This window comes from Eurosta solidaginis, chromosome 3 (assembly GCF_040869045.1).
Source record: "Eurosta solidaginis isolate ZX-2024a chromosome 3, ASM4086904v1, whole genome shotgun sequence".
NCBI classification, from domain to species: domain Eukaryota; kingdom Metazoa; phylum Arthropoda; class Insecta; order Diptera; family Tephritidae; genus Eurosta; species Eurosta solidaginis.
The window spans coordinates 232,782,609-232,798,531 of record NC_090321.1 but is presented as its reverse complement, the minus strand read 5'-3'; the positions used below and the strand labels follow the sequence as shown (position 1 = coordinate 232,798,531).

The window sequence follows — 15,923 nt, the reverse complement described above, 5'->3', positions numbered from 1 at the left end:
ACTCTGCCCTCCCCCTCTTCATTTTAGCTTAATCCTTTTATTCACTCCTCCCTCCGTCTTTTTCGCTTCATCCATCTCTATCTTCGTCTCACTCTATCTCTTTCTCGGTCTCCTTCTCTCTTTGCTCTTCTCTCAAGTTCTTCTCATTCTTCCTCATCCCTTATTGCCAGTCCCAGAGGGTGGTATGTATTTTGTTCCAGTCCCAGTCCCACTCCGAGTCTCGGTCCCAGTCCTAGTCCTAATCCCAGTCCCAGTCCGTCTCTGGTCTACTTCCCTGAAAAAAGGATCGTAAATACTAATATAGGCAAATCTATATACCAAATTTCAGACAAATCGAATAGGACGTAGGTAAATTGGTATGTGGGTATTATTAATTCATGTCTTAATTTCGGCTTCGCATGCATATTTTCAGTTTTGCTAGGATGATGCGACTAAATCGAATATCACAGAGAAAATAACTTTAAAGCTCTCAGCAACAGCTTTCATTTCATATCCATATTACACACACATTCTAGGGGTATCCGGGTCCACATTTTGGCCTTATTTGGCCACCTACAGGAGGGGCTCGGACCTGTTCGTAAACCATTCCCAAGACTCGATGAAAAAGTTTGTATAATGGTTTAGCTATATTGATGTATAGTTTTTGATTCTATAAGCCTCACACAAATGGACATTCATTTTTATATATATAGATTGAATTCAATATAGGCTTTAATGTAGAAAACTTGCGTAATTATTTAATTAAGCTTCTGTGTGAAACTAACAACTATAACAATTATATTTTCCTCTAATTTTGATCTGCATTTATTGCATAGATGGATACAAATACGGCTGAAAAAGGGGGTTAGAACGCCAAAGCTCCAACGCTACTCATTTGTCGCAGTTGTCACGCAAAAACACTTATGCAGTGTTGTCAGCCTTAAGGGCCTTGGCATGAATTGAATCTGGATCGTTTCACTGCTTCAGTTCGTTCATTGTTAAATAGCTCTGGCTCAAATTATTCAAGAATCTTTCAAAAACAGGGAGAGATGATATGGAGAGAAATATGGGCATAGAAAGAGTAAGAAGGAGATTAAAATTGAGATAGAAATGAAGATAGGTAGAGCAAGAGTGACAGGTACGAGAAGGATGTTAGGAAAAAGAAGAGGAGGTGGGAGAAAAGAGAAGCGACGCAGTAAAAATCTGACCAATCAAATTTACAAGAAGGAAAATATATGGTTCTTTCCGTGATGCCGACGAGGAGTAGCGAAGAAGGTATAATGACGACTTGTGTGAGCCTTACGCAGATATGAAGATAGTGCAGCGAATAAAAGTCCAAACGCTTCGCTGACTAGGTCAAATTATGCGAATAGACAAAGACGCTCCGGCCAAGAAAGTATTTCTGGTGACAAGGCAGTTTCGAAGCAGAGGAAGGCGGAAACCTCCACTGAGTTGGGAGAGGCTAGTGGAGGAAGACTTGACCTCCCTCGGTGCTTCCAATTGGCGTCAATCGCGAAACAGCTAACTGCTGGCATGGCTTGTTACGAAGCGGCCAACTTCGCTTAGTTTGATCACCAGCGCCAATTAGTGATGATGTATATTTTAACTCGAACTGCTCGGTACCCAGGTATCAAGAACGCTAGTTTAAATCAAACTATTCTATGAAGAAAATAGTTAAAGTAGGGAAACTTGAAGCTATAGGGAATCTCCAACGACTAACAGTAATGAAAGGTGTCAAGTTTATCAAATATACACGGTGTTTTAGTTAGGCGGCCACCCTGGTGTGGTGGTAGAAAAAAGTTTCCTCAATTAGAAAAAAAGTTTTTCTAAGCGGGTCGCCCTTCGACAGTGATTTGGCAAAGGCTCCGAGTGTATTTCTGCCATGAAAAGCTTCTCAGTGGAAATTCGTCTGCTTTGCAGATGCTCTTCGGAGTCGGTATAAAACACGTAAGTCCCGTCCCGCCAATTTGTAGGAAAAATTAAAAGGAGCGCGACGGAAATTAGAAGAGAAGCTCGGCCTAAAATCTCTTCGCAGATTATCCCGCCTTACATTTATTTATTTTATGATCAAATTTGCGCACCGTGTACAGTTTGGCCAAACTTGAAAAGATTGGATAGCGTTTCTGTGAAGTTTCTTTCAGGGAAGGGGACCAGTGACCGATCAATTCGAACAAATTCTATTCATGGTTAGATTTGCCTGAAATTTGGTATACAGGTAGCCCTTTGCCTAAATAAGTATTTACGACACTTTTTTCGAAATGGAGCAGGGACCGACTGGGACTGGGAACATGGGATGGAAAGGAGTAAGAACTAGAGAGAAAAGAAAAGAGCGAAGGAAAAAGAGATAGAGGTGGGCGAAGATAGAGAGATAGGTATAGATGGAGCGGAAAAGAAGTGGAGGAGAAGACGGAGAGGGAGAAAGGTAGAGGGAAGAGTGAGCAAAAAGATAAAAAAAAAGGGGAGCGTAAGGGGTAAAAACTGCTTAAAAGTTATGCAGATAGACTAAAGCTATAGCAGAATGTCTGCCGGGTCTGCTGGTACCAATATTAAAGTATTTCAAGAATTAAAATTGGCGAAGTTCAGCTAACATTTCCCTGGTGGTGAATTGTCTGCCCGCGATTTAATTGTTTACTGTTTCCCATGATTCGTTTTGTTGGCGGTTGTTTATAGTTTTAATTTCTTTGATAAAACGTAGTGAGTGGCTGCTCTGCTCTGCTCACTGCAACCCTCTATAAAAGCCAAAATTTGCCTTCACTTTTAAATAGTCGTTTTTGCTGAAAAGAGCTCAAATTTTAACAAAAAATTTAATATCTTTACAGTGTATAAGTAAATTATGTTAACATTCATCTCCAGTAATGTTATGGTGCAACAAAATACAAAAATAAAAGAAAATTTCAAAATGGGCGTGGCTCCGCCCTTTTTCATTTAATTTGTCTAGAATACTTTTAATGCCATAAGTCGAACAAAAATTTACCAATCCTTGTGAAATTTGGTATGACGATAACTGTTTTCTGTGAAAATGGGCGAAATCGGTTGAAGCCACGCCCAGTTTTTATACACAGTCGACCGTCTGTCCTTCCGCTCGGCCGTTAACACGATAACTTGAGCAACAATCGATATATTTTTACTAAACTTAGTTGACGTACTTATCTGAACTCACTTTATCTTGGTAGTAAAAATGGGCGAAATCCGACTATGACCACGCCCACTTTTACGATATCGAAAATTTCGAAAAATGAAAAAAAAATGCCACAATTCTGTACCAAACTTGTAAAATGGGTGTGACACCTACCATATTAAGTAGAAGAAAATGAAAAAGTTCTGCATGGCGAAATCAAAAGCCCTTGGAATCATGGCAGGAAGACTGTTCGTGGTATTACATATATAAATAAATTAGCGGTACCCGACAGATGATGTTCTGGTCACCCTGGTCCACATTTTAGCCGATATCTCGAAAAGGCGTCCACCTATATAACTAAGGCCCACTCCCTTTTAAAATACTCATTAGCTCCTTTCATTTGATACCCATATCGTACAAACACATTCTAGAGTCACCCCTGGTCCACCTTTATGGCGATATTTTGAAAAGGCGTCAACCTATAGAACTTAGGCCCACTCCCTTTTAAAATACTCATTAGCACCTTTCATTTGATACCCATATCGTACAAACACATTCTAGAGCTACCGCTGGTCCACCTTTATGGCGATTTCTCGAAAAAGCGTCCACCGATAGAACTATGGCCCGCTCGCTTTTAACATACTCTTCAATACCTTCCATTTGATACCCACGTCATACAAACACATTTCAGGGTTACCCTAGGTTCATTTTCCTACATGGTGATTTTCCCTTTGTCCATTGTCCCCAAAGCTCTCAGCTGAGTATGTAATGTTCGGTTACACCCGAACTTAGCCTTCCTTACTTGTTTCATTTCGGGTTTTCGTGAAACCAGAAGCATACTTGATTGAACTACAACTCGGTTAGTGCACAAAACAATGTGAAAACTACTTAAAAACTCGAAAGGCTAAACTGAATGAAATGTAAAGCTCCTCTATCAATTTAGAAATACTTTCGCGACACAAAAATCGAAGTAGTTTCTAAATGCTATGTGGCTTTCGTATCTAAAGGCCGTTTCGCATTGGGAGAACAGTTCTTCCCGAAGGCTGATACGAATTCGAAACAACGGCGATATCTCCGGGGATAATTTCTTTAGACATATCGCATCGAATAAGTGACTTGCGCGATAGATAATGCTGGAAGGGATGATCTGAAATAACCGAGTTATAACAACAATTTCGGCGTACTAAGAAATATCAACAAAACTTTGTTCCGATACCCTCACAACGTAAGCTGCAAATTGAGAAGCGGTATTTCGCATCCCTTTTTGCAAGGGCTTGCGGCGAAACCGGCTTTCATGCCGACTTAACATTATGGTACCGGCAGCATGTTATGTTACAGAAAGATTACATAACAATCACTAAACAGGAGCATTCCGCTGGGTGAAAGACTTCCAAATTTTCTGTGGACGGTGATTAACCTTCAGCGCTCTACAGGTTTAGGTACTACCTCCAAATTGGTGCTAATCGGCTGCAGATCGGGACAGTTGGTAGCCACACTTGTACCAACCGCGCTTAATTGCTCAAAGACAGCGAATATTTCACAACTACCTACCATTGAACCAGCTAACAACGTATTCAAAAGATCTTCAAAGGGAGACAGTTGCCATTTCATACCATAGAAAGATTCTGAGGCATGAGTCAATCGCAATTTTTAGAACGTCTTAATCGGACTCGATGGTGGGTTAATATTAAGCATTAATAACATATCGCTCATTTACTTCAATAGTGTCATAACTCAAAAAACATGACTTTTGAGTTAATAACATAAAAACGTACCCAATATCATGATCCATGTTGTATAAAAAAATCTTTGTGACCAGTTAAAAATTTACCACGTGCTATAAAAATGAAAATATACCTTTATATGCGCAACATATGGCAGTTAAAATCTTTGAAATCTTTTGATTGTATATTTTACTTACTTTTGGAGTATTATAATGCCAGATAAGTACTTCATCATACGATGCTATGACTACATGATCAGAGTTAATGCCAATAAAATTTGGTCTCATGTCAATATATTTTGCTGCAGAAACGAAATTGTTAAATTATACAAGCTAATATTTCTGTAAAACATTTTAACGTTCTTTTAAATCGTTACACAGTCCGAAAAAATTCGAATAAAATTCAGCCCCAGAAATGAGATAATACTTTTCGAAATGTCTTCCCTGCGCTTAATCTGAATACTGAATCGGATTTTTCATTTTGGCTCCTGTTTTCGAGATATTCCTATATAAAGGTACAAAAGTCACGTTTTTCGGCTGCATTCAAAAGGCAATTTTGCACAGAAAACCTAGGCCCCTATTATAAGACAAATTTGATCTTCAACTATGGTCGAAAGAGCTGATCGAACGAATTTTCATTCGGTATTATGACGCGCGTTCGATTAAGGCATGCGTTATTGTGAATTTCGATAAATACAAAAGTTTACAATAGCACATTTCCAATACTCTGTCAAATAAAATATAATAAATAAGCAAAAGCAGAACTAGTTATTAAATGCAAATATTAAAAATAAAAGTATGACTACGACGGAATTGTGGTTGATGATTCGTCAGATGAAGATGAAAGCTTACTTGAGCTAGCCAGAAGTAGAAGACGGGTGAGGGATGCTTCAAATCCTTTGGAAATGAATTCCACCACGTAAGTGTAGCTTTCTAAATAAGTTGTTAAATTTTTGAAATTATAAGTTTTGTTTATAGACTTATTCAAAACTTTAGACTGTCCAAAGATGTGTTCATGGACTTGTTGTCCAGCACAAAATTGGCAACAGTTCTCCGATTTTGTGCTCAGGGATCCTACCAACTGAGCATTGGAAATGAAAATGCACTCGGACTTGCCCAGCCGACTGTTTCTGTGGTACTATCAGAGGAATTGAATGTCTTGGAAAATTTTATTAGTAAAGGATGGATAAAATTCAATTACGAGGCTGAGCTGCATCAAGCAAAGTTGCATTTCTATAATGTTCAAGTTCCTTTTGCTATATGGGGATTTTGTTCCATAATTGAAACCAGTCTTTCAAGCTGTGGTTTTGTATTCACGACCCTGGACCTATATAAAATTAATTCAAATAGTTTAAAATTACTATTAGGTAGTAAAAAACTACAACATATATACAAAAAAACCATACTTTCAGGCAAACTTTTAATTTAATATACTTTTTTCGAACAGAATGGTTTCCTTACCCGCCTACATGCAAATGTTTTATGGGGAAAATACCGCAAACCTAATGCAGTTTTAAAAACATTTCAAATCGCAAAGGGAACCTTTCAATAAATCTACATTTTCAAGAACAATAGTTGCACTTTTATATTTTAATGTTGTTTTTTTAATAAAAAGAAGTTTTCGTGCAGAAAAAGAGTAGTGAATAAAGAATAAAACTGCTGAAAATGGTGTGAAGATTGTGGCGTATGCTGACGATGTGGCGATCCTGATTTCGGGTCTATTTCCTTCAGTGATGATTGAAATCAAGGCAAGAATGTCGGGAAACTAATTAGGTGGGCACAGATATGTGACCTTAGGCTAAATCCGGATTCTACTTCTCTTTGTGAGAAAGTACAAACCACCCACCTTCGAACTATGAAGTCTAAACCGTCAGTCTTAACCCTATCAAGCAGTACCAAGTATCTGGGACTAACAATCGATTCTAAACTCAACTGGGAAGCCTGCATGAAGGAGCGGGTACGCAAGGTCTGCATCGCCTTCTACGCCTGTTCGATAAGAAATTAGGTCTCAGGCCAAACAACGTAATTTGGCTGTATGAGGTAGTAGTGCGACCAGTTCTCATGTATGGCTCTATAGTGCGATGAAAAGCTCTTAATAAGAACTTCTATCCCACCAGCCTACAAAAACTTCAGCGCACAGCCTGCGTTGGTACCTATCATAAACCTTCCTTACATGTCATGCACATATTATGTCCGTTGGCATAAATCGCAATGGGACCCAGGGTTTGCTGGAAGTATATTCAGAAAGGGCATAGCAGTATCCCTAATTTACTTCCGCCGGCAACTTTTCAATACGAAATAGTTTATTAAGCTGCAATTTAAAGGCGGTGTTAACACTATCATTCCTAGTATGAATGGTTGGAAGAGGTTGGAAGATGGTTGGAGGAGTGACCCCGATAAAAGTTTATAACGTGTATCTCATAGGATGCTTCGAGATGAAGATCAGCTCGTTACCCTTCGCGGAGAAAATGAGGAGCTTCAACGACAGATCGACGAATTACGCCAGCAAGCACAACAACAACATAACCGTCAATTGGAGCATCAGCAGCAGCAGCCACCATCACCGCAACCACGACAACAGCAGCAGCAGCGGGATTATGATTTTGCCGCTAACTTCGCCGTTCATCGTGTTGCAGTAAAACTGCCACCTTTTTGGTCTGGCAAACAAAAATTATGGTTTTCGCTGGCTGATTCGCAGTTTATGTTGTCCGATATCACAAATGAGGTAACAAAGTTCCATTATGTTGTTTCGCAGCTGGACGCACGTATCGCATTGGAAATCGAGGACGTTATAGAAAATCCTCCTCCGCTGAATCCATACACATTTTTGCGCATAAAATTGATTGATCGTTTGTCTGAGGAAAAATGAGTTCGCCAACTTATCAGTGAGGAAGAGCTCGGCGATCGCAAACCATCGCAGTTTCTCCGTCACTTACGCTCTCTCGCTGGTTCAGCTATCGTGCAGGATAACCTCCTTCGTCAACTCTGGCTTAAACGTGTTCCGTCCAACGTCCAGGCCATCCTTGCGACACAATCTGAATTGCAGCTCGACAACATTGCGGAGCTTGCTGACAAGATTGTCTAAGTCTCATCGAGTGCCCTCATCATTCCCATAGTTCTTCCAACAGCTCTCGACGTCGTAGCAAATCTCAAAATCGAAGCAACTCTAACCAACAAATTTGTTGGTACCATAAAAAATTCCAGGACAAAGCAAAAAAGTGTATAAGTCCCTATAATTATTTAGAAAATGGAAAAAGCAGTCTGTGAATGCGGCATCAGACTGCTTGTCAACCATTTGCCGCCTAATTGTCACTGATAAAATATCTAAACATCTCTTTCCCGTCGATACTGGTTCTGACGTATGTTGCTTTCCTCGACGTCTATTACGAGATAGTCGTTCTTCTGTCAATTACGACTTGTATGCTGCTAATGGAAGCAAAATCAAAACATATGGTTTTCTAACCTTGAATCTCAGCTTAGGACTTCGTCGTGATTTTCCATGGAGATTTATCGTCGCTGACGTCGATCTACCAATAATTGGATCGGATTTTCTCGCTTATTATCCCTTTTTACCGGATTGTCGTACAAAACGCATCGTCGACGTCACAACTGGTCTTCAAGTACAAGGTTTTTCTCAGCCTTCCTTGCAAAGCAGAGTTAAAGCAGTTCAGGATTCGTCGACTTTCGGTGCTCTCATTTCTCAATTTCCTGAAATTACTAGCCCACCAGGTTTACCTCGTAATATAAAACACGTACAACTCCTCGACCACCGGTGACAAGCAAAGTATGGCGCTTAAATCCTGAGAAATTAAAAATAACTATCCCAGATCGGTATCCTGTCCGTCACATTTACGACGTCACTCACTTTATCGATGGTTGTACGGTATTTTCGAAAATTGATCTTGTTAAAGTTTATCAACAAATTCCTGTAGCCGAAGATGACATTTCCAAAACTGCTATTGTTACTCCATTTGGCCTTTTTGAATTTCCATTCATGACGTTTGGACTTCAAAACGCTGGCCAGACCTTTCAAAGGTTCGTGGATGGAGTTTTGCGAAGTTTAGATTTTTGTTTGTTAAAAACATTCAGTTTACAAAGACGATTTTTGTTTCGTTTATATGGATGACATTCTCGTTTTCTCTCGTTCCAAAGAAGAGCACGAACGCCATCTTAAAATCATTTCTGAACATCTAACAAAATATGGATTGGTGGTCAACGTCAAAAGGTGTACTTTTGGAGTTAATGAAATTCCTTTTATTGGTTATATCATCTCTGCTGCTGGAATACAAGCTCCAGAAGAGCGCGTCCGGGTAATCAAGGATTTTCCATTACCAAAAACAGCAGAAGGTCTTCGACGTTATCTTGGAATGTTAAACTTCTATCACAGATTCGTTCCGCATGTTTATGAATACGAAGCTCCATTGAATAATGCAATCAGCAACCCACTCCTGAAAGGATCTCAACCAATCAACTGGACGTTTGAACTGGAAGAAGCTTTCATAACCTGTAAAAACTGTATCTCTTCTGCTTCACTTCTGGTTCATCCTCGCATTTGTGCGCCTCTTGGTTTGTTTACAGATGCTTCGAACCATTCAGTCGGAGCTTGTCGATGGCGTGTGGCAACCTCTTGCATTCCTCTCGAAGAAAATGTCGTCAAAAGAATGCTCTTGGCCTGCTTTCTATCGTGAACTTCTTGCGATCCACGCTGCAATCCAGCACTTTCGTCATTTTTTTGGAAGGACATTCATTCACGATTTACACCGATCATAAACCATTGATTTACGCTTGTCAACAAAAACTTCCACCAGTTCAACTCAGACAACTCTCATTCATTGCAGAATTTTCAACAGATATCCAACACATCAAAGGAACCGATAATGTCGCTGCTGATACACTCTCACGAGTTGAAGCTGTTTCTGCACCGTTGGATTACAAGTTGCTGGTTGAATCTCAAGAAGAAGACGATGAACTTAAGAGAATTACCAAATAAAATTCTTCTCTCTGCATCGAGCGTGTGCCAATTCCTGGTTCCTCACTTACTGTGTTTTGTGATACATCAACAGGAAAAGCTCGGCCATTCATCACATCACCGTTTCGTCGTTCTGTTTTTGATCAGCTACATAACGTGAGCCATCCAGGTGCCAATGCTTCGCTCAAGCTAATCATCGATCGTTTTGTGTGGCCGTCAATGAATAAAGACTGTCGAAATTGGGCTCGTGCTTGTAATGATTGTCAACGATCAAAAATTTCACGCCATGTTCACGCTTCACTTGAAAATTAAGAAACTACAACAAAGAGATTTTCCCATATTCACATTGATCTGATTGGTCCACTTCCACTTGCACATACTTTTCGATATTGCTTGACTGTCATCGATCGTTTTACTCGATGGCCTGAGGTATATCCTTTGCAGAACATAACTGCAGTTAATGTGACTCATGCACTTTTGGATTGTTGGATATCTCGTTTTGGCGTTCCTGAAGTTATAACCTCAGATCGTGGAGCTCAATTTTCTTCTCATCTTTTCAAAATTTTTGTTAAACAATTCGGAATTTGACATAATTTCACTACAAGTTGGCATCCTGTTGCAAATGGCTTAATCGAACGATTACGATACTTCCTCTGAAATGGTTTATGTGTGGTAGTGTGGCGGTGAAGTTCAAGTTTTCAGAAAAAAAGCGTTGCTTAGCAACGGACATTTAAATTTTATTGGTCCAGAACTTTACTGGAAAAGTATCGATCTTTTCTGACAGCCATGTAGTAAGAAAAGCTCGTTGGGGAATGCAAGCGCATTATAGCTGCGTTAAACGACAAAGGAGTCAAAGGAAATGAGATGGACAATGAGCTGGCAAGTAGGGGCTAATTGGAAGGAAGTGATGGAATAACCACCGTCGAAGTAGGCTTACCCCTGGGGTTGCCAAGAGGCCAATTCCAATTTTTACGAGAATAAAACTCAACAAAAGTGGCATAGCACCACTAGCTGAGCAGATTCAAGAGCTACATGGACAAACTACAATGAAAGGAGGACAAAGAGTCTACTTGGTAGATCTAGGACCTACACTTATAGCGGTCTGCGCCGGTCAATGGACTTTAAGCACGCATGCGGAAAAGATGGGAATTTTCCAAATTGACCACTGCCGAAGTTGTAAAGACGTAGCTGTAAAAGATACTGTTGAGCATTTTCTGTGTAAATGCCCGTCTCTAGCTCGAACACGTTTAAGATCGTTATTAAGCCCCTTTTTGGAAAATCTGGGCAAATTTTTGATTTTATAAATAACTCATAATACTATGTACAAAAACACACCAATTTGGCAATTTATACCATTTGGGCAATTTATTAGGCAATTTATCATATCGCTTCCCCGGTTCAATAATGACGCAAATGTCAATTTTAACGTTTCGAGATAACGCGCACAAAAGCTTTAAAGAGTAATAATCTTTGCTGTGTATAAATTTTATAATTGTATTACAAATAGTTTCCGCGCTAGACCACTTGCGTCGTTATTGCATTCGCACATTTTTCTAGTTGATGCAAATATTGAAACTTGCTTCACCAAAACTTAATATTTTACAATTGCGTAATTATTGAACCGGGGAAGCGATATAATAAATTGTAATAATAAATTGCCAGTTTAAAAAAAAATTGCGTAATAAATTGTTTCAAACTGCAAATGCAACGTTGTAAAGTGTGTTTATTAAGTATATTTAAACGTCAGTTAAGCATGGCTCAACTATATGGTTGGCTCATATCATCAGCTGATTTTATTTTTTTTCATTTCACTGGAGTAGGGATTCTCAAAAGAAGATGGCAAACTCAAAATAAAACCAAAAATTTTACACATTTTCTTACAACACACAAAAATTTCAAAATTTTATGTTTTCATTCCATTCCATTCGCCTAATACCAACACGCACATTTTGACAGTCTGAACAAAGGTATGTTGTTGCTGTAGAGATGAGCCAACCAACTATCAAATTACTATTGTGTAAGTTCAAACAACACACATTTGACAGTCTGAACAAAGGTATGTTGTTGCTGTAGAGATGAGCCAACCAACTATCAAATTACTATTGTGTATGTTCAAACAGAAAAATAAATTGAGGCTATTTCGATTTAAATTGAGTGGTGTTCATACAACTCTATTTAGCTTATACAACAGTAATTTGATAGCTGGTTGGCTCATCTCTACAGTAACAACATATCTTTGTAGAGACTGTCAAAATGTGCGTGTTGGTATTAGGTGAATGGAATGGAATGAAAACATAAAATTTTGAAATTTTTGTGTGTTGTAAGAAAATGTGTTCAATGGTTTGTTTTCATTTTGATTTTGCCATCTTCTTTTGACAGTCCCTACTCCAGTGAAATGAAAGATATAAAATCAGCTGATGAAATGAGCCAACCATATAGTTCAGCCATGCGTAAGTGACGTTTAAATATACTCAATAAACACACTTTACAATGTTGCATTTGCAGGTTGAAACAATTTATTACGCTTTTTTTTTTTAAATTGGCAATTTATTATTACAATTTATTATATGACAAATTGCGTAATAAATTGCCCAAACAGTATATATTGCCAATTTGGTGTGTTTTTGAACCTAGTATAAGCTAAATTGAGTTGTATGAACACCGCTCAATTTAAATCGAAATTGTCTCAATTTATTTTTCTGTTTGAACATAGTATAACAGAACATATCCAATGTAGCATCAAAACAGCTTTTCATTAGAAGAAAAACGAATTTTAGCAGATTCAGGTATGAATATCACAAAAACCAGAAGCAATTTAAAAATTCTAAGCCCGGATTTAGATTAAGCGTACCGAAGGCCTTAGACAAGTATTGGGTTTAAAATTGGTCCGCCTGTATAACTCTTCAAAATTCGCTGAGGAGAGCACTTACAATCTACAGTGGTTCCAATAGAATTACACAGCATTAGCTGATAGCATTTATCATTCTCAGCGTCATCGTTCTTATCAGTTCTTGCAATAGCATCTTTCAAATTACTATTCAAACATTCTACAGCGAGAACGCAATGCTCAGTGCAAGCAGCCATACCTAAAGCTGGTTCGATCTCTTTAAGGAAACTCTAGAATTATATTAAGTCGATTTAGAAGTTGATTTACGTGTTTAGGTGATTCATAAGTAATTGGATGTGAATGTTTCTCACCTGATTCGAAATTGTATTCCAGAAGGTAACAACATTTGTTGTTGTATTACGTGTATAATTACTACTGTTTCGATTTAAAAATACTACAGTTTTTTCAAAATAACACCACATATAATCGGGCCGTATATTAGCAAAATATATAAATGAATCGACGGCCATAGCAATACGTAAAGATTTGCCTTCCCAAGACAGTGAAGTTATTTCGTTTCCAGGCACCTTTAGAGTGCGAACGAGCTTTCCATAAGGTGAATAAAAATTAACCTGATTTAATTCTTTAGATGACGAATATTCTATAAGTGTTCCACACACGGCTAATATGGATCCATCATGATTCCATTCAGCATCTATATCACGCATCCCAGTGTCGATCAGTATTGGAGCTAGGGGAATTCACATATATATAGGTAAACATTTACTAAGCATACTTTGAAGCGTTTTTACCACTCACCGTCATCACTTTCATTACGCATTAACTGCAATTTGCACGTTTCATAGCAAATGGCCAGCACTGGTCTATTGACAGGTGTACGACCGTTGAACCATCGTACAGCAGCGATTTTAAAACTTCGATTCGAATTCAAAGAAACGCATTGTATATTGAGTTTCATCTAATTCTCAAGTAAATAATTACATATTAACATATAATTAGCAAAATTCACAAGCAAAAGAGTCACACAAATTTTGTAGGAAAATATTAAAAGTAGCACGCCACAAACTAAGTTCCCTTATAAGGCGACACTATTTCACCTTAGAAATCAAATGGAGAAACATGTTTGCCAACATGTGGTACTTTGGACTGGGAAGCCAATTGAAACGTGAAGTCCTCTCTCGACCTGTTCTGGTGTGTGGCTCGGCATAATGGAGGAAGTCGAAATAAGATGGGATGGGATGGTGGAAATCGAAAGAAAGTTTAATGATGACCTGTATGAGCTTTACGCAAACATGTGTTGGAAGAAAACGCTCCAGCACATAAAGCATTACGCCTAGCTATTAAGCGCGAGCTAATGATGATGATGTTTCGCGACAAAATGGAATGCAAAGCTCGGCCTAACATTTCTTGAAGGAAAACGCGCCAAGCTATTATAATATAACTGACTTTTCACCTCTAGCGGCAAAATCAACTTTTTTTCTAGGTATTGAACCAACCCAACTTTTTTGAGGAGATTGAGGCTTAAGTAAAAAAAGTACTATCTTCATTTTCCTAAGTTAGCCTCCAAAAAGTAGATATCGGCTTTCGAAGTTCGAAATTCTACATTTCGAAATTAAATTTTTTTGTTAATGCGTTTAGCAAATTAAAAAAGTAAAAAAGTGGTCGTGGTCCGCACTTTTCCCTTATTTGAGAAGCTGTATTCTTTTTTTGATAAATTTAGTATAACGGCTGTTATACGAGGTGAAAAGTCAGAACTTTATATTCATATTTTTCATATTTTGGAAGTTCTGACTTTTCACCTCGTATAACAGCTGTTATACAAAATTTTTCAAAAAAACAATTCAGCCATTCAAATAAATAAATTTCGAACTTCGAAAGCCCATATCTATTTTTTGGAAGCTAACTTCGAAAAAAAGAGGTAGTACTTTGTCTACTTAAGCCTCAATCTCTACAAAAAAGTGGGTTTGGTCCAATATCTTGCACAGTTTAATTGGACTGAATTCAATTTCAGTTACATACATGAAACTCATGTAAAGGAACTAAAGGGAATGCCTTAGGTGTGCACAACGTCGAAGCCGTAGATCAACTATTGAGTTGCAGATTGCTGTTGTAACCCAAAAAAGCTCTTACAACAGCAGGACTTACCGTGCGTACATTCTGAGCCCTATAACCGCATGCCCCATTACTCGAAACCAAATCATTAAGCTGCATGTCCCTACTTTTTGCGCCACTTCATCCGGCGGCATAAATGTCTGTTTACGCATATTAGGCTAGTATGTTTTGTTGTTGTTGTTGTTGTATTAACGATAAAGACACTCTCTGAAGGCTTTGATTAAGTTATCGATGTTGATGACCCTTTGCCGGATATAGATCCGTTACGTTCCGGTAACAAAGCACCATTACGGTACTAGCTGGACCATCTCTGTAACGATTTATATGACCACATTAAACCTTCTAGGCCATACCGCCCTCCTCACCCCCTAGTTCCATGAGGAACTTGGGGTCGCCAGAGCCTCAGCTGTTAATGAAACAGGATTCGCCACGGATAGGTGAGGTTGACAATTGGGTTGGAGAAGCTATATATTGCGCTGGCAACCCCTTCAATCAATTTGGTATTTTACTCGCCTCTTACGACAGGCATACCTATATATACCGCGGGTATATTCTAAGCCCCCCAACCCACTGGGGGCAGGCTAGTATGTTTTAGGCAAGCGTTGCGAATTTTTCCCGATGTAATTTTTCTTAATATTCAGGATGTGAAAAATTTTAGCTTAGTACATTTCGTTGTAAGTTGTAATTGCCGTGAGCGGCCTAGAAGGTCCAATATGGTCATATTAAATCGTTCCCGAGATGGTCGGATTAGTACCCTAATGGTGCTTGTTACCGTAACGTACCGGATTATCGATAACACTCCCAAACCTCCTCCCCCCTGACTACGCTACAACCATGAAAGCACTGGCCCGACTATCTTGGGAACGATTTGCCAGGATCATGTTCAATTTTCAGTGCACGTCTCCCACATGTAAGGACGATGGAGTTAGGTTAGGTTGAACTGACCGGCCTGTGAGGACTTCACCTAGACTGATTGAGTCTATAGTGTTACCAGAGGTTTGATCAAATATCAAACTAAAAACCCCTATCAGGAACAGGGACCTTTGTTATAAAATAAGTCGGACCTTTTGGCAAATACTAGAAGCTTCCTAAGACCAATTCTGCTTGCTTCTTCTAAATATGATAACCATTCCTAATAGCTGAAGTCTTAGCTTTGTTAGAGTAGGGCACGAGC

At 38.8% G+C, this 15,923-nt stretch overlaps 2 protein-coding genes across 4 annotated transcripts in view; one reads left to right on the top strand and one right to left on the bottom strand.

Moving 5' to 3' along the window:
* Positions 1-15,923, top strand: part of Sik3 (Salt-inducible kinase 3) — a 215,810-nt gene that overhangs the window by 179,784 nt on the left and 20,103 nt on the right. The window lies entirely within an intron of this gene.
* Positions 1-15,923, bottom strand: part of Oseg4 (intraflagellar transport protein Oseg4) — a 38,721-nt gene that overhangs the window by 21,402 nt on the left and 1,396 nt on the right. For 2 of the 3 annotated variants that reach the window (XM_067775567.1, XM_067775568.1), the window contains 4 exons: positions 13,436-13,595; positions 12,988-13,367; positions 12,720-12,906; positions 5,019-5,122 (listed from right to left, as the gene is read on the bottom strand). In XM_067775567.1, coding sequence (XP_067631668.1) covers positions 5,019-5,122; positions 12,720-12,906; positions 12,988-13,367; positions 13,436-13,595 — 831 coding nt within the window. The remainder of the gene's footprint in view (positions 1-5,018; positions 5,123-12,719; positions 12,907-12,987; positions 13,368-13,435; positions 13,596-15,923) is intronic. The other variant, XM_067775569.1, reaches the window with a different exon arrangement.